This window comes from Dermacentor variabilis, chromosome 8, assembly GCF_050947875.1.
Source record: "Dermacentor variabilis isolate Ectoservices chromosome 8, ASM5094787v1, whole genome shotgun sequence".
Classification (NCBI taxonomy): Eukaryota; Metazoa; Arthropoda; class Arachnida; order Ixodida; family Ixodidae; genus Dermacentor; species Dermacentor variabilis.
The window spans coordinates 77,719,816-77,739,054 of record NC_134575.1 but is presented as its reverse complement, the minus strand read 5'-3'; the positions used below and the strand labels follow the sequence as shown (position 1 = coordinate 77,739,054).

The 19,239-nt window shown below is 42.8% G+C and overlaps 1 protein-coding gene across 2 annotated transcripts in view; it reads left to right on the top strand.

The window, feature by feature from the left end:
- LOC142590341 (cytochrome P450 3A11-like) overlaps positions 1-17,887 on the top strand; it is a 42,850-nt gene extending 24,963 nt beyond the window's left edge. Inside the window, exons 8-15 of one of the 2 annotated variants that reach the window (XM_075702397.1) lie at positions 1,219-1,333; positions 2,471-2,558; positions 4,165-4,273; positions 9,162-9,250; positions 12,872-13,012; positions 15,879-16,044; positions 17,195-17,299; positions 17,705-17,887. In XM_075702397.1, coding sequence (XP_075558512.1) covers positions 1,219-1,333; positions 2,471-2,558; positions 4,165-4,273; positions 9,162-9,250; positions 12,872-13,012; positions 15,879-16,044; positions 17,195-17,281 — 795 coding nt within the window. In that variant the 3' untranslated portion in view covers positions 17,282-17,299; positions 17,705-17,887. The remainder of the gene's footprint in view (positions 1-1,218; positions 1,334-2,470; positions 2,559-4,164; positions 4,274-9,161; positions 9,251-12,871; positions 13,013-15,878; positions 16,045-17,194; positions 17,300-17,704) is intronic. The other variant, XM_075702398.1, reaches the window with a different exon arrangement.
- Positions 17,888-19,239: the final 1,352 nt, after the last annotated feature.

Sequence of the window (19,239 nt, the reverse complement as noted above, 5' to 3'; positions counted from 1 at the left end):
GCCACCTTACCAGGAGGTGAGTAACATCATTATAATGGGAAAGTCAACTTAGAAAAGCATTCTGAAGAGCTTGAACCATGCGTACAACTTGGCAGCAGCTCAGCTGCAAGAAATCTCAACAAGGAATGAGGAGATCTCACTATCTTTCAGTGTGTGCATACCAGTAAGGTTTGTTTCCCCCTCCTTGAATTTGGCCTTCAGTATCCTAGCAATCTTTGAATTGTTCTTGAATTGTCTTTGAATTTTGAATCGAAGGTTCTGTACAAATGCTGGAGCGTGCAGCAAGCTAGGGAGCAGTTCTCAGCATTTGCAGGCAATGGCACTTCACGCTTGTCATGTAGGCTACATGAAGACTTCTCAGCAGCACCGCTAGATGGTGCAACATGTCCAAAAAGAAGCACGAGAGAAGAGTCCAGTTGTCACATGGCAAGCTCCTCAGTAATCACAAGCACCGGGTCGCCATGCATTTTGAAAGCCATGTGCAGGCTTTGCTGTGGTGGTGCTAGATGGTACTGAGTGTTCTTAGGGAAGCGTGAAAGAGGAGTCCTGCTGCAGTACACACCTCATACATAACTCATTTCAACGGTGACAATCCGTTGTGTCGCTATATTGATTCAATGCTAAGTGCATTACTGTCGACAGTCATTGTGAGATGTGTTCTCCTTAATTTTTTTTTCTATTACCTGCTTCTTTGCTCCTACATGCTTGAATGCTTTTACTAGTTGGTTTTTGTCCCTAAGGATCATAGAGAAAATTCTTCTAGGACTCTATAGCTGTATGGCCAAGTGCTTTTTAAGTGCTGTACTGTAATCTCTGTTCGTAATGTGCTTTAACAACATTGGTGCTAGTGACGATTGAAGGAGTGGGCTAATGTCTAGAGACAATGTGTTGCTTGTCAATCTCTGCTGTTCCAAGTTGTTTGTCGCATGTGTGCTGCTCCTAAAGTAAATTGATCATTACTTAACAGAGTGTGCATGTGTTCCCGAAATAAAAGAATGAAATGTGTCCTGTACCCTATTTTGTGTTCAACGTCGCACCAGTGGGGTTTTACAAATTTTCATATATTCAGAAGTGGGCATGTGTAGACTTAGGCTTGTTGGCGCATTACTGAGGAGTGAAAAACAGCACACATGCAGCTGGCAGTATGAACGTGGAGCTAATAAACAACCGCTGCCGTATCATTCGGGGCATTCCATTGATGCCTTATGTTTTGTGCAGGTTGCACACGAGGACTTGTTGCAGCTCATGCTGAATGCTGAAGAGGAGGCTGACTCCTTGATTGATGTGCAGCAGTTGACTGTGATGCATGAAGACGACGAAGTCGGCTGTGAATGTGAGCTCCTGGGCTTATACAGCTGCATCTTCATAATTCAAACTTTGACGAGCTTGAAAATTAGTTCTAGTTAAACAGAGTTTGTATTAAGGAAGCTCATTGAAGAGAGAAATTATGCGCAGCGCTGCGTTACGCGGTGCAGTAAGTACATGCACCGCCTAACGATTCATGGGTTCTGGAAAGTGTGATGACCTCATGGGAGCATGGCAAATGCTGCTGTGAAGCCACACTTTTAAGCTACACTTCTGTGAAAACCACATGTTAAGTGTTTGTCACTTTTGTGCAACTGGAACTTACACAAGCACCATTGACTGAAACATTCCATTCGTGTTTTGCTTGAGAACCTCGATATTCATTTGTTTTATTCTGCCACCTTAAATGTAAAAAAAAAACAAGATGAACACACTGTTTGATCCTTAGAACCTTCCAGAATTGATCCTTCTGCACTCTTTCAGAAGCAGTTCACAGTTTTTGGAGATGCACTACATTTCCGTTAGGCAGATGTATGTGTTCATAGTTTTTTAGAACTAAAGGCATGAAAAGTTTGTGTTGTGTGAACATTTGTTGTCTGTTTGCTGTGGTATGTTGGTGCCTGTTGACAGACATGTGGAATCATTCTCACATTTGACCGAAATTCGAACTTCATCATCATCATCTTTGTGGGACGAATAACCACATCATGCGCGAGGGTGCAACTGTCACTTCCCATAATAAACAGGCACATATGACTCAAGCCAGTCAATAAAGTTCATACACTGCGTTGTGATGTACATTTCTCTTGTCTGGCCCGGCTAAATCCTATATAAATCGCATCTAACTCCCATTAAAGATAGTGGAAAAAAATATTGAGAGGCAAAAGTGGAATCGCAAACCAGAAGTCAAGTAGAAGTAATCCTAATCAAATTGAGCGTGAGCTGATAATACTTAATATGAAGTACTGAGCAAGCTTTGTTGTGAATCATGCCTAGTGTTTTACGGTGGGGGTAGGTGTTAGGAGCTGTTGTTGAGCATTTTTCTTTCACTGGAAACAACATGACTCTGCCTAGCAATTCGAAATGAAAGTAAGTGATGTAGTTTTGGTGCTTTGAGTAGTCATGGCAGATGCCTTTAATGGCCTTGTGCGCTATTGTTTTTCAGCCCCTGAGAGCATTCCCATAATCCGAAAGCGACGATTTATGACGACAACAGAGATTCAGTCCAATGCAGTTATGTTTCTTGTTGCTGGGTGAGTGAGTAAAATGATTTAATCCATGTTTATTATTTTGTGTGATGGATGCTTCAGTGTTGTACACACTAGATGTCTTGTTAACATAACCTTAAGCAATTTGGTATTAATGCTGCAATACCATTGCCATTGTTGCTGTTGTTTTCTGTCATAATTGTAATGCTAATGGTGATAGTGACTCTTTGTACTTTTACAATCAGCAAACAATTCTTTAGATGCCCGATTTTTCAGACATGCACAATACTTCGGACGCCTTTGTAGCACCACCACATACCCCATAGAGCCAGTGTTTATGGACGTCTGCAATTTCATATGCTGAAACCCTTTGCTGTCTGATTTATTGGACATTTTGTGTGCTGCCTCAAACAAGCGTTCTGCCACGCCGATTCATTGGTAACCATAGCCTGCTGTAGCCACAGTGGCCACCGTAGCCATTTGTGTTAGGCCACGTAGTGTTTGGTGCAGGGTTGTCTGGTCATTTTGTGATGTCCTGTGCCCTACAATGCTAGGCCTAGCTGCTTCGACATTCGCTTAAGTTTCCTGCTGTTCGGGGCTGTGTTTTTCATTGAAACGATTCGTCACTATCTGCAATGGTGCCGACTCTATCTTAGTCATCTTTGCCAATGGCTTCGCTGCTCAAAAACCATTACTGTATGTTGATGATCAAAAATACAGCTGCCATTATCAAGCAGTTTGAGAGCGGCCAGTTTCTAGTCGATGTGAAAGGGGTTCAGCATTTGCAAACAATCTAGAATTTCCCCAAAAATAAGGTGAAAATATTAGAAGCAGCCAGGAAATCATCCAGCGCTCGAAAAAATGATGCAAACCAGGGTGCTTACCCGATGCCTCAAGAAGCTCTTCTCATATGGTTAAATGTCATGATCACCAAATGGGTGCTGGTCTCGGGTTACGTTTTGAAACAAAAGGCAGAGGCTCTCACGCTTGAAATGAATGTTAAGGACTTCAACTTCAGTGATTGGTGGCTGAGAACTTGAAAGTCAGAATGACCTCAGGTTCAGAAGATGTGTGCCGAAAATGGTGCTGTCGACAATGCAGCGGTTGCACAGTATCAAAGCTGCAGTTACTGCAGGAGTTCGCACCTGAGAACCTTTTCAACTGTGATGAAACTGGGTTCTTTTACAAAACACGCCTACAGAAAACGCCTTTGCTGGTGACTCCTGCCATGGTATCAAACAGACCAAACAGACCAACTTAATAGCTGACTGTCCTTGTTAGCAGCAATGCTTCGGGCTGTGAGAAGCTTCCAATATTCCTCATAGAGAAGTCGAAGGAGCCAAGATGCTTAAGGGAGCAAACCTACCTGTTCTCTATAAAGTGAATGAGAGTGCTTGGTTAACGTAGCAGTTATTCGAAGAGTACATCTGCTATTTCGAAATTTTATTTCCAGTTTTTCCACTTTCGGGTTAATAGGGGTTTATTGTATATGTGTTTGCATGGGACACATTTAAAATGCTCCACTGTTTATCATCTGGTGTTGACAAACACATGAGCTTTATTCTTACACTTGGTGCTGTTTACACTGCCATCTGAGCAAATGACCTTGCTCACCGTATAACATTGGCTGTAACCTTGTATATTGGCTTAGATTTGAAACAACTGGCACCACTCTATCATTCACGTCGTACCTGCTAGCAAAGTACCCTGACATCCAAGAGAGGACGAGGAGTGAAATACTGTCCGTCATGAAAGCTGAGGTAATCAACAGTTTTATATGGCGTGGTTGAAATGTCTTTTGTCACTTACTGCTTTTCTTACTTATTGTGTTGCTGCATGCTTAACTAGTCTCTGCATACTAGGCACAGCCTTCATTACAACTCCTTTAGAAAAAAAAAAAAAGAAAAATAAGTCCATGGGTGTAAACTATGTAACTAGCCTAAAACAATGCTCTTATTTGTAAAAAAGTTGCCTTTTTGCCCGAAAGGCAAAGCATCGGTTGCGATAGCAAATTGGTAGACAGCTATACAAAACAAATGATAGTTGTTTTATCGACTGTATAAACGTGGAAACATTTGCTTTCTAACTGAATTAACAAGCATGGTGTCAGCGGGCGCAAGCAAACATGGACATGTCACACTCAATGAGTGCGGACACCCACTGTCAGAACGCTGGTGTGAGCGAGCGTGGCAGCAGCGAACGAAGCGACCTTCATGTGGTCTATCGCTCCAATGCAAGAGCGCCGAGAACACAGCGCGCACAAAGGTATGAGCCGTCTGCAAATTACTTTCAAGATACAGTGTGCTCAACCTTGCAAAGTACGCACTTGTTGGCAGAGTCGAAGCCGCCCCCCCACCCCTTTCCTTCCCACGCTGGCTCCCCGCTTTCCTCCATATATGACGCGCGAGATTGAGCTGCGATTGTGAGTACCGCTTGCGTGTGGTCACGAAATGCGCTGCTGCTGGAGCACAACGCCGCCACCTCCCTCCTTCCCTCCCACGGCCTTTCGCATGATGAAGATGCCGCATTTGCTCACCTCTTTCTTTCTTCACGCATGCCAGATTGAACCGCAACCGTCGGCTTCCTTCACATGCTTTCACTCGCACATACAGCATACGATGCGCTGCGACAGTGTTATCGTCCTTGTACGTACTTTATAGGGAACATCATGTAGACGGCGACAGCAAAAATGTGGCTGGAGTGTCCATATAATTGCTGTCACAATAAAAGCAAATCAGCACAAGTGCAAGCATGTGAGAAAGCTCCAGAAACAATGCGTGTGTGGTGTGTGTTCCTTTTCTACGTCCTGTCTGTTTATAGCGCTCAGAGTTTCCTAACAATGCTGTTGTGTATGTTCAATCATGACTGCTTTACTGTTACTCTCTCTCAAGGTGCACTGCAGCTTATGTGCACTGCAGAATGTTTTGCTATGCAGTCACACCAAAAAGCAAATTTCCATACAATTCATGTCTACACCTTCATTTTGTATGTAGTATTTTATGTAATGTTGTATTTAACTGGAGAGTGCTCAGGAGCTAATCCTTCCGTCAGGTGTTCGGTCATTTTTTGTAGTTTTCAAGCAAATAGTTCCCTTTCTCTAGGAGGGCCATTAGTTCTCTGTTTCACCTGATAAAGGCATGACATCACGATCTGCTACATATCCTGTGCAGCCTGAAGTTGTAACTCTCGCTTGTGTGAATGCCCTTTTAAGCACACTCTGAAATTCCTGCTTTCTGTCATCATGCACCTGTGCTATAACAGCTCTGTTGTTGCTGGGAAAGAGAAGAATAAAAAGAAAATAAAGTACAAAAGATTTTCGGAATGCGCACAAAAAAGTTGCAGGGGCACTTTAGTCTCCTACATGCATTCAATGCAAAAGCATTCTGACTCTTCTGTGCGATACTTTTTACTTGGTCTGTGGGGATCTCACCCGTGCTCTTGGGACAAAGGAACGACAACACAGTAGTGCAAACAATCACAAGGGCATTTATTGCACCTTTAATTGACTAATGCCTGCTAGCCGAGTTGCTGGCCACAAAACTTGCTAATGGGCGCACGAAAAATCGCAGAAGTCCTACTCACTGCGACCAAATAATGAGTGAATATGTTCGCCCTATGCTGGACACCAGCGCCTGGTCATTTGTGCATACAATCACGCAAACGGTGGCGCGTTTGAACGATCGTGTTCATCCATTCCGGGGTAGGCATCGTGAGACGGTCTCGCAGAGGCATGGACTGGCGCACACGCAGAATGTTCGCACCGCTTGTCAATCCTGAGCCAAAGAGAAAGAGCCTTCTCCTTTTTGTGCTCAAGTAACCCCGCCATTAGGTGGCATTAGCAGAGCAACACTCAGGCCATCTCTCGTACTACCCTGCAAGCATACCGACCGCCGCAGTAAAGCCACACGGCGAAGCTGGATTACAGGAGACGGGAGCTATGTGAGGAAACAACATATCAGGGGACGTGTGAGAGTCGTGCATCCCCACAGGTCACGTGCTCGAATTGGGCCAAGTCAATTTGGTGGTGCGTCAAATCGATTTCGGAAGGCTGTCAAGTCAATCTTGGGAGTGGGCCAGGTTGGCATTGAACGTGGGTCAACTCAATTTTTGAATAGGGCAAAGTAAATTTTTTAGGTGTGGGCCATGGTGTCCGACTTACACCGTGGCTGTTTACCGTGGGATTTTGCAGTGTGTGCCGCAACATGTCCAGCGCTGGGAACATGATGTCATCACTTCACGTGGGTTTTGGTACAATTGAATGTTAATGTCGGATGCTCGCCAGATTTTTCACTTCATGGGGCATATACAGTAGAACCTCGCTCATACATTTTGGAAAAAATCACGAGAAAAAAATTACTAACCAGGGAAACGTAAGATCCGAAGTAATTAAAAAATTTGACAGACTCAACTATTGCTGACATCTACGTAATGCGAAGCATCGTGTGGATTGTTGCTGCATGAGACACCGACCCGCGTCGAACTCGTGGTGCTCCGGTGGCCCGAAACACATTTTGTTGTTTTCCTATTGCATGGTGTTTTAAGAGGCAACGGGAAGCCGAAGCGAAATCAAGCTGGTGGGCGGTGCCGGATGCTGCCGAAGTGAAATGTGATGCCCACATTGCACTGCCTGCAGCAGGGAACAGCGGCGCATTTGGATTATTGCCTGCTAAAAGCGTACAGTACGCTACAAATGGCACTACACACCACGCTCTGTAAAACGGATAGGTGAACATGCTTATTGTATTAGCGTTGTCAGTGATAGCTGTGAATGCTGCGTGCGACAACCTGGGCAGATATTTGTTGGTACCGGAATTAGAACCTGTGCACGTCGTCATTTCAACGCGAGACGGGTCTCTATATAAACTCCTCGATTGTGCGCACCTCGTGCCTTTTCTTCACATGTGATCTAGCGTCCAGAAGACGTTTACGATCGCAGTCTGCAGCAGGGAATGACAGCGCGTCTCGGTTATCGCCTATTAAAAGCATACTTTATGCTTCCAACAGCACCACATGCTGTGAAAAAGGTTGGCGAAGATGCTTATCACAATAGGATTGGCGGTGATATCTGCGAATGCCACGTGTGGCGACCCCGGGAAACATTCGCTGGTGCTGAAATGAGTAACCGAGTGTGCCCCGGCGTTTTCACGTGAGATGGGTGGGTGATTATTGCAGTGAAGCTGTTGTGGCAGGCAGTTGTATACTGTTCTCGATCGCGCGCGGCTCGCGCATTTTATTGTTTACATGGGATCTAGCGGCCGGAAAACGCATCATACGATTGCAGTTTGGCGACGTGCTGAATGTTGGTACCAAAAAATCGTGCTTGTTGGGAACATATGAACTGGAAAACAAATGAGCGTAACTCTGTTGGGTCATCTTTTGTGTTCTCGATTGCACACGTTGGCACGGGGAAAACGTACGTAACGGGAATGCATCAGTGAAGTTCTGCTGTAATGCTTCCGCATTAAAAAGGAAAATGTTGCACTGTGGGACTTGATGTTATATGAAGCATTTTGTGAGTACTCCACCAGTCCACATCGTTTGGGGTTCTGGAAGTCGATACAGGTGGGTGAACATGTTTGTCTAAATTGAGCAATTATGTGTGCGGGCCGGCGAGCGCACATTTGTGAGACGACAGCAGCACGATGATGACCACGTTGAAGAAAATTGTATGGCGACAATAGCATGCTTTCCTCGTAGGCCGCACAACGCGCTTACGATATGGCAATTGCTGGGTTCTGCATAGATAGTGAATAAGCGTAAGTGAGAGAAACACAGATTGTGATGTCATCAGTGACTATGCGTTATATACAATCATGTGTACCTATGGTTACATCATGTGGTGTATGTTAAAACCACAATTGCATTTGCACTCTGGCAAAGAAATGTTAAAACATGATTAACATTGGCGATCATGAGGCCAGTACGATGTCAGAAAGTTTCTAGGTAACCTAATTGCTATGAGGAAAGTACAGGGGATAGTGGGCCGGTCCCAGAGAAAGTGCAGTTAATAATACGGCACCTCTATGTGCCGGCTGTCACAAAGAAAGAAAACGAGAAAGTAGCACAGGGCACATGCACCAAGTGTTTCAAAGAGCTGACTGCCTTTGGAAGAAAAGAAGCATGTGTGCGATTGTGTCTTAATGGTTAGAGCAACTGGCTGCTGTGCTCGACGGCAGAGGTTCAATTCCATCAGTGGTCACGCATTATTTTTTTTTTTTATTAAAGTAAGCTGAGACAGGAACCTACCTACCGCCCTACTGCAAGGTGCCAAGAATGTGGCAAAGAATGCTTCGTGTCAGAAGTGCCTGTCCTGTCTGTCACTTTTGTGTGTTCGTGCTATAGTGATTCGCCCAGAAGCCGAGCAGTAAATATCTCTAAGAATATTGGAAATCGTTGCTATGTCGTGGACCTCACAAATTACCCACGAGCACAATTGCTCTGTTTGATGATAAGAATATTGATCAGTTCATTGGGGAATCCTTGTTTGTTCTACTACTTAAATGTTAAATAAAATAATGATAAAAGAAATACATCTGTTGCTGAAAATTTTCGTTGCCTACACTGCCTGTTGTAGCACTTAGAGCATGCAGCTTGCTTGTCATGCTTATAGTCACATATTGAGGTTTTACTTTTCTGTATTTCTCGCAGAATGGTTTAACGTATGACAGTATAACCAAAATGCGCTATTTGGACCAAGTGATCTCAGAAGCTCTTCGCTACTACCCAGTGGTTGTTGGGTAAGCATTATTCTAGGCAGAAACTGCCTAAAAAATGTATTAGTATGCATTATATGTTGCTAGACAACACAAACAAGGTTTCAACCTGACTCTAAATTTAAACATTTATGTAATGAACAAAAATATAAGGGATTATCGAATATAACGAAATAACTTTAAAATGTTTGTCACTCATATCAACACGCAAAAAATATGTACTTAATTTGAATGTAGGATAATGCCATGTTGTCGTGATGGTGAAAAATTAAATCATGGCACAATGGAGAGTCAAGAAAACCAACTCTTTATTGAGAGAATTCGTGGCCACAAAAGCAAGTTACACTCAGGCAGAACAATAGTGATGAGCACATGCATCAATCGTCAAAATCTGATCTGCGGATCAGGCGCATTGGCTATTTATACATGATGGCGAAGATTCCCGAGTAATCACTGGCAACTGCATGTGTTTCAGAACCTACAGAACTATTCGCATTGTGCATAAAATCTGATTACTCCAGGTTCGGTGACAACGATAGGCAACGGACAGAATTGGCAATAAAATTCGAGAAAGTTCGAGTGTATGCAGGCACACCTTGTGCCAAGCGATAACATTAGTACAGTGGAACCCCGTTCATACGTTTTTCACCGGACCGGGGAAAAAAAACGTAACAGCCGGGAAAACGCAACAGTGAGGAAAGCTCCGAAAATGAATGAAAAAAAGTGCAGCTTCAACTATAGACAATTTATTTCCACAGAGTGCGCTTAGGACCTAAAAAAAAGTCCAGAATTGTGGCTTGCCGTTTCTTTCGCTCGCTAGAAATCACCACACGTTTCTCAATAGCCTGGAAGGCCGCATTGCTGTCAGCGTCGCTGTGAGGTGCGACGTACCTGCGGAGGAGGTCCAGAGCCGCAACGGCTTTTCGAAAGCTACGATTTGGCAACTCCCCGGCATCATGCGGCTCGTGCATCGCAGTCTGCGACTTCACTCGCGACCGAGATCCCAACGATCTCGGCGATGCTCTGACACTCTGACGTCCCGACAACAACATCCACGGCGACGTAGTCGTCGTATGTGACCGCCATTTTGGCTTTTGGCGAGTTTTGGCCGGGCTTGGCTATGGAGCTGGCTGCAAGAAGCCGCACGCCAATTCGATGGCGGCCTCTCGAACTGGCGTGCGGCTTCTTGCAGCCAGTTCCATAGCCAAGCCCGGCCAAAACTCGTCAAAAGCCAAAATGGCAGTTGGAGCGCGTTGCCTACTTTAGCCCAGGCGGGTTCGGGGGGCTAAGTTGCGACGTATCATGCGGGAACGTTTTCACAGCTACGACGTAACAGCGGGGTTCCTTATACATTGGATCCTATGGAAGCTATGCCGGGACCGGATGAAAACGACGTAGCAGCCGGGAAAACGCAGCAGTGAGGAACGTAAGAGCGGGGTTCTACTGTACTTGTTAGCAGGTGAAAGATGGTCCCCGGAAAAAGGGCAAGCGCTGTATGTGTGTCAATATAATGATGGCAGTTCCTTGTCCGATGCAACTTTGTGATAACGAGGTTCGACTGTACTCATTAATGCTCTTAACAACTGTGAACCAGGTTTCGGCAAAGCTGTCTCAAGAATCTTCCCAATTTTTGGATGATTTCATAGATTGAAGAGCATTGCAGAATTTGCTCATTTCATAAAGTTCAGTATTCAGACACTGTTTGTTCATTGGCATTGTGGTTGTGATTCAGACTGCACTCCGAGTCAAATCCAGGCCTCCAGTCATGTGACCAACAATATACTAACAAACTAACAACAATATGAGGTCACAAGTGCCAAGGTACATTTCAGTGACATCCTTAGTCTTGCAAAACAAGGTGGGCCTGTCAGAAGAATGAGTAATGATGACATAGTAGTATGAGATTAACTTGTCACTGAATGTAGGAGTAAGTGAAAAAAAAGAGGAATGGTCATGACCATGCTTAGCCATAAGGAAAGGAAGCCACAACAGCAAATAACTTTTTAATTGCTGGGAAAATATGGTCATGAACACTATTATTCATGTTCATGATCTGATGGGAAACATCCTTTACTTGTTTTTGTATATATACTAAAAGTGATATCGTTTTCCATGCATGGTGTGGCTGTGATAATCTTGGGGCACATATGTTCCTCTAGATTGTTGATTTGTGCTTAATACCATTAAATACATTGAACTAAATTCAGTAGCATGAACACAAGGTTTGAAAGATTTGTGGAATGCAGGCAGCAGTGAGCACTTTTTATTTAATGAAACGCTGAAATTCTGTGCTGACTTCATTTTCCTCAAATTTAAATTTAACAGAAAGGCATTTAGGAAGTATGTGAGTATTTTGGAAAGGAAACATGAAGGCAGTTTTGCACAAGGATTATATGAGTTAAACCTTTTTATACAACAATTTATGAGCTTCATAATGATAAACTGGCACGAAAATACATTTGATACATGTATAAGCATTTATTGGTTATATGCTGATATCGGCAAGTAGGGTTATAGATTTACTTTGTTTTGGCTGATAATTTGTGTGTCAGCATATCTGTGTTTGTTGTATTGAAGTGTGATTGTATAGCTGGTGTGAAATTGAAAAATTATGTATTGAAGAGTACATTTGGCACAGGTAATTTTTTATTGTGGTGAGAATTCAGCAGTCTGTCTTTTTAATGCTTAATGAAATGTGAAAATTTGTCAATATATACTGTTTTCATCCCTTTTCCGCATTTCTGAGACCTGATTGACTCCTTAGAGAAGCGAACTAGTCGCTAAATATTCCACGTTCATTGCCTTCCAGCCACTTCTTCTAGGGGTGCACACCACCTTGGTTAAACAGTTCATATGTGAGACCATGGTGAAATTGGCATTGCGGTAATGACTAAGTGCAAATCTGTTTGCTTAATTGTTGTTCTGCTGCCATTTCTGGCCAGAAAGAAAAGTGACATGAATGCCATGGTAGCTGTGCCGATTTGATGAAGGCTTAGTGCACACTATCAAAAAAAGAGAAAAAAATGATTGAACTTGCGCACCGGAATGCACAGAGAACTTATACACTGTTTTATACGTAGCAGGCGACACTGCAAAAGCTACGGATGTAGTGTGGTCATGGAAGTCTTATTCTGCATGTTTTTCAATGCAGTTGCTTTTTGATCTGCAACACTTTTTTACGGAATAACCACTTCATATACATTGTTAGAATTACAACTTTTGGGTGTAAGGTTACTTCAAATCACACATTATCCTTGTGCACCCTTGCACTTGTAGCATGCAATATACTATCCTTGAGTCACGAGCACGAGTGGCATACATAAAAATAGAAAATAAGTTTATATAGAATTAAAACATGACGTGTACATATGTATTTGTTTCATGTGTGATGCACTATAAGGCACTACTTTTTATTTGCAAGTGCAGGGCATCAGAAGAGCTCTCTGTAGCATGGCTCACTATGGATGAAACAGAACATAGCTTTAGTTAGCTTTCATGTGAAAAAAAGTAATTGCAAATTTTAAAATTAGAAGCAACAAGATATGCCAAATTTGTTAAAAGATAAGAAAAGTTAAAGGCAGAAAATGAAGTGTTGAAGTTTGACGTGCAAGTGCATTCTCAACATGTACATATCACGTACAACAGGTTCATAACTAGAAAGTGTGAGCAGGAGTATGAATACAAGGGCATCAAGATTCCCAGTGGGATGTCCATCTTGGTGCCAGCTTACCAAATTCACCATGACCCCAATCTGTGGAATGACCCAGAGGCATTTGTCCCTGACAGGTAGGACATTTCTCCTCACAGACAGATGAAAAGTGTTCCAGCATGCATGATTTAAACCTTGCTGTTTGTATCGGAAAGTGAGGTGGGGTCTCTCTGCACTTGGAATAGATGTGTTGCCAGGAAGTCATTTGGTGCTTTGTGAGCAGTTTATATTGTATACTGCCCTCATATGTTTAAATTGCGCATCGGGATGATGCTTCTTTCGGAGGGATGCAAATACCGCATCTGCACTCCGATGAAGAGGACAACGCAAGTACACATGAGCGTTTTCATCAAGGTGCAGTGAAGAAGTTGCAGTTGCGCTTAGTATTAAAAAGGCGACTTGCCACTGTGCCTCCTGAAGTAGTGCTCTACGACCCCTGTTTTTGACGTTGCGACACTATCTTTCATTTAGCTTATTCTGTACATTTCAGTATGTCAGTCGCATCATCAACAACAGCGTATTTAAGTCAACTGCAGGACAAAAGCCTTCTTCAACTATCTCTAGTCATGCCTGCCTTGCATCGGCCAACACGACCCTGTGTCCCCATCTATCCTAATCTCATCACATCGTCTAATCTTTCACCACTCTCATCCGCATTTTCTCTTGTTCGGCAGCAATTTCGTTTCAGTAATGTGCCCCCGGTTACCTGTTGCACACACATTGTGTGACTTGACATGCCGCACTTCTTCCTCATTACATTAACTTGAATACTTAAGTCAATACTACTTTCCATCTTTTAAAGGGACACTAAAGATGAAAATAATTTTGCCAGTATTAGTAAGTTAGGTATCCTACTAAAAAACTAAAAGAAAGGTGTTCTTACCCTGAGAGGAAGCTTGGTATACAAGAAAAGACACAATAACACAAGACAAGTGGCAACACTTTTTTGAAGTTTCTGCACCAGCTAGCCACAATGTTACAGATTTTGATCGCATCTACTCGAGCGTAGTTGATTCTTTATTGGTAAAGGTGGACTAAATTGCATTCTAAAAATGCCAGAGACTGAACTTAGCAAGTTTCAAGAACTTTATGCAGGTGCAGTGGCCCAGATACAAGAAAAACGCCTAAAATTTGTGATATCAAACTGATGAACCACTGCAAGGGTTTTCACACAAAATTCAAAAGATGCAACTTTGACCTTTAGTTTCTTTTTAAATAATCTACCTACTACTGCTAAAATAGAGTTTTGAAAGAATGCTTAGTCAGTATAACCTGATCTAGTGTTTTTCTTTAGTCTCCCGTTAGTGTTATGCATAGTGTATTCTATCATATATGCCTTACATCTATGGTATCATAGTGGCCACTAATAGTGCTTCTGGCATGCTTTAACAAAAGTCACAGCACCAGCTCAATGAAAATTTTGACTCCAGGTTTTCATCAGTCGTATTAAAAAGAAAATGTTACAGCTGAAAGTCGGGAATGTTCTTGGCCTAAATAATGCCTGTTTTTTTTTCTTCACTAGCGAGTTTTCTTTTAGTAGTTTTTAATCACTCCTCTTGTTACTGTGCTACCCTGGGCATTCATTGCTGAATTCAGCACTTGCATCATGTATGACCTGAGGACGTTTTCAACGCTTCACAGTTTAATCCTGTTTGGGGCAGTGCACTGAAACTAGTTCATACTGAAGGCACGCTATGTGATACGTTGTGTGAAAATTTGTATTGACCACGACACTAACTAATGGTAAAGAGCAAAAGCCACATTCTCTGCCTTGCTGCCGTCAACAGAGAAATTTCTGGAAGGTGTCATAAATGTTCAAAAAGAAATGTGAGGCGATGACACCGTATAGACTCGCGTAAGGGCCACATTATTTTTTCACAATTTTGAGGAGGTGCTGCCTTTGCATGTGGCCGAACCTTTTGGTCAGAATGCTGCCCCAACATCTACTAGGCACCCTGGATCCCGGAATGTACCATTGCACCAGAGGTCAACGCGCAACTCTCGCCATCTAGTAGGGGCCCGTGGAAGTGTGCAGTGCGCGACGTCGGGGCACTGAATGCGATAGCTTCTCTGATGAAATTTTTTTTCTCCCAAATTGTGGGCTGCCAAGTTAGAGTGTGGGCCTTACACGGATGCAGCCCTTACATGAGTCTGTACGGTACCTGTGTTGACAGATGGTATTTAAAAAGCATTTTCTGGTTTCTGCTCTTTTATTCTTTGTTTTCACCGATGTGATGCTTACTGTAGCAACACCATTAGTTTTACTTTGTGTTAACAGAATTTGTGAGACCTTGTGGGATTTTTGCTGTTGGATTGTTCGAAGTGGGATGTTAAGCTTCATTGCTAGAGTTATGGCTATTACGTTGCTGTTTACAGTGTATGAAAGTGACACTACGTTCTCGCATAGTGTCCTGTATGTTGTGAAGCAGAGACTGTATTACAAAGCATCATTGAATAATGAAGTGCTAATTTGTTTTGGTCAGTGCATGTAACTTTGAGTATGAGAGCGCAGTATCACTTTTTTTTTATGGTAGTCTTCATGTCTGACAATGTTAACCACTCTGTTAACGTTGTGACCACAATCTACATTCACATATTTATGTGTAATCTCATGTTCAGTGGCAGTGCAGAAAGATGTAGGTTAACTTATGTGTAAACAAAGGAGTGCCAGTGATGATGAACCATTAATAAAAAAGGGGCGGCTTGCAGGCCATATACAGAGTGCCACGAAAGTGATCCATGTGCCAGTGTGCTTTTCTTAGTTTTGTGCTACACATGTGCATGTGTAAAGTATTTCAAAATTGTTGGCATCTTCTTGAAGTTAGTGGCGCTTAGTAATGAAATTGGTGTCATAGTTGGTATGAAACACAGCTGTCTCGTATTGTAAATAGTAGAGACTGTATGTATTTCTTGCTGTTGCATGCCTTCATTTGCTGCCCACAGGTTCAGCACAGAGAACAGAGGCAAAATAGAGCCAATGGCGTACCAGGCATACGGCAATGGACCACGAAATTGTGTTGCGATGCGATTTGCTCAGCTAGCGCTGAAGTTTACTTTGGCGAAGGTGCTTTCGACTTATAAGCTTGTGCTGGATCCTGACAGGCACAAGGTAAGCCTTTCCATATTTGTGGCACGTAACTGGCTGCTCGGCTTCTTGAAGCCTCTGTCATTTAGTAATTTCTTTGGGAAGGCCTCCTTGCGTTTATTTCCGAGATTGGTCACTCATTCAGGCCTCACTGTATTTGCACATGCACAAAACTAATTCACTACAGTCAAGAAAAAACACATTTTTTAGGACTGATTTGTGAACCTAATTGGGTACGTTACCACAGAGGCTGCAAGCGGTTTTGAGTTTTTTGCCCTCAGTGCAGCCATTGCTCCAAATGGAGGTATGCAAGGTTGTTACACACGTCAATGAAGCATAAAGTGAAGTTTAGCTGTAAGAGGCTCACACATGTAGAATGCGTAAGAGTTGTGAAAAATTTATATAATCAATTTGATGCGTCCAAGTGTTGACGCAGGAGTGGGGGGAGCACATATGCTGGCGTATGCTGCCTGAAAAAACGCCAATCCAAGGCAATGATAGATGGGGCTTGTCTGCGGCGATACAGTTAAAAAGGTCTCACTTTCTCTGCAACGCACTGGTGGTGCCATTTATTACGAAGCAGCACGTTTTGCCTTCTTTAGTTCATTGCGGTGACAGAAGGTGCCACTATTCCATTTAAATGACATTGTGTGCTGCCTGTGTGTGACCATAGGCCTCTTCATCTCTTGATGTCAAGAACAAATCTTAAGACCACCAAAAATAATGTTTGAACTTTGCTACTGAGGTAAGGTAAAGCGTAGCAAACGTCGACAACGCCATTAACTTTCAAAGAAAGGCAAAAACACATTAGAAATTTCTAACTGTTGGACCTGAAGCAGGCAGGCTTAGGCAGGCCAGGCTCCGTCATGTCGGACTACAATCTAATTTTTTTTTTGTATCCATGCAGTGAAAATCTGCATGAGACCTTGCCAAAAACCGCTTCTGGGGTAAAAATTTAAACTTTTTTCTAAGTCTCCTTGCGTGCCTTTCCAGGAATGCTCTGTTGGTATAGTCGTCCCTTTTTCAGTAGACTGTGTTTCATCTGCCTCGCTAAAAAAGCTTTCTTCTATACATTTTACTCTGCTTTGCACGATTGCATGGCCATAGAAATTATTTTCTGGTGCTATGTGAAGCCATAAGAAGGTTATGTGACTGTGGTTATTGTGGAACTCAGGGGGACCTGAAGATAGGTTCATCATTCACATTGGCTTATCCATTGGAGGGTGTGTGGCTGAAGCTGCAAGAAGTTCATGAAACATAATCAAGGACCATCCTGTTTGTAAGTATGTTCTTGTGTTGTGTTACTGGTCCTTCAGCAGGAAACTAAAATTATGTGCATGAGTAAAGATAGGATTGTAAAATGACTGTCATAAAAAAAGAAGTTTGAGTGCTTTCTTTTGTCAAAACTTTGTGTGCTATGAAGCCGGAGTTTTTGCAAAATATTTGTGACCTGGTGGCACGTGGCCTCAGTGCTGGTAAAGTACACCACTGCTTGTGATGATGTTTCAGTTTGCCCAGGACTAGTAAAGGCTTCATAAATGCAATGCCAGCAATGCCATGCAATGTTTTCATGTATTGCATTAAGTGGCTTCATAAAATCCATACTGTGACATTTCTTTTTGAATACTCCAATGTATTTAGTGTATGTTCCACAGCTTTTCTTTTTTTTTTTTTTTACTTTCAGCTTCTCAGACCTGGAAGCATGGAACTTTTTACCATGTTGTCTTTCAGCTACATATAGACAACAAAGTGCCAGGAGAGATGCGTGATTGCACAGACAGTGTTCATATGGATGACAATGACAGAAAATTATAAATGCTGCTCACCAAAGGATTCAAGTACAATAAATTTTGGAGAATGAAAGTCATACTTTTGGTATCTTGTTTTCTTTGTGTAGTGTGAGCCGTAAATGGTAATGAAAGTAGCAACATCCCCTCAACGTTGGCCATTTTGTGACGGTAGTTTTTAACAACACTTGCAGTGCAGCTGGGAAAGTGTGTGAAAGTGTGAAATGCTTGACAAAACAGCAGCTCCAGAAACGTCAGAAAATTCTTTGTAGCCCTTGCTCAGAAAAAAATCGCATGTCAGCATTTGCAATGGTGTCTTGCTGAAAACTAGCCACTCAATTCATTATTAGGAGAGGGAATATTACTACATATTAATGGTGATACACTTCATAAATGTTAAAATGTGCCGGAGTTGCAATCCTGCCGCATCAGTGTCTCCACATCTATCTAGCATTCCAATCCTCTCCTGCTCGTTTGTGGGTGTAGCCTGCCATCTGGTTTAATAAAAGAACTTCACTGGGTGTGCCCTACCTGGAAGTTTGCCATATTATATGGCTCCTGTGTTGTATGTTAACGATTGTTTCCTGGTATATTCTCATGGTATTGATTCATTCCAAAGTAACTTCTTGGGCAAGTGAAGCGGGCTAACCGAGGGGCCCGGGTTTTATTAATCGTATCATGAGAAGCCAACAGACAAAGACGCCAAGGACGTCATAGGAGAAATTACTTGTACTTACTAATTGAATTAAGGAAATGATAAATTAATGGCAAGAAAAGTGGATGAAAAAACAGCTTGCCACAGGTGTGGAACGATCCCACCTCTTCGCATTATGCGTGTGATGCTCAGCATCGCACGCGAAATGCGAAGACGTGAGATCGTAGCATAGAAAAACGTAGCAGCATAGAAAAATCATGCAGCGTCTGTTGGCAGCATAGGTTGAAGACTCAAAAAGTTTGCAAATACACGTGGGAAATGTTACTTGTTTCAGCGGAAATAAGATTCTGTTTCTGTACTCCTGAATGACTCTCTAACATGCCAACATGCTGATGAGGTTATGCCATGGCACAGAATAATGGAAGTGTTCTGTTTGGTCAAATAAGTGTCTCTTAATTGTGGTAGAGAACCTGTCATGCATTGAGATTTTGTCTCTCCTGCAAATGTGTGCACACACAGTGTTCCTAATGTGTAGCCTGGGGCTCTGGAAGCGTAATATTAGTGTGGGAGCAGAAGCCGGAGCTCATTTCACCTACACATAATTTTTTTTAATGTGTATCTAAGGCTTGTTTTACTATATTACAAGGGGGTTGGCTTTCAAGGCTGTGAGGGCAGCCTCACACTTCACCCCCGGCTCCGAAGCCTCCGTGAAGAGCTAAGTGTGTACCCCAGGGTGGTGCATATATGCACGGGTCTGAACGTAATGGATAGTAAACG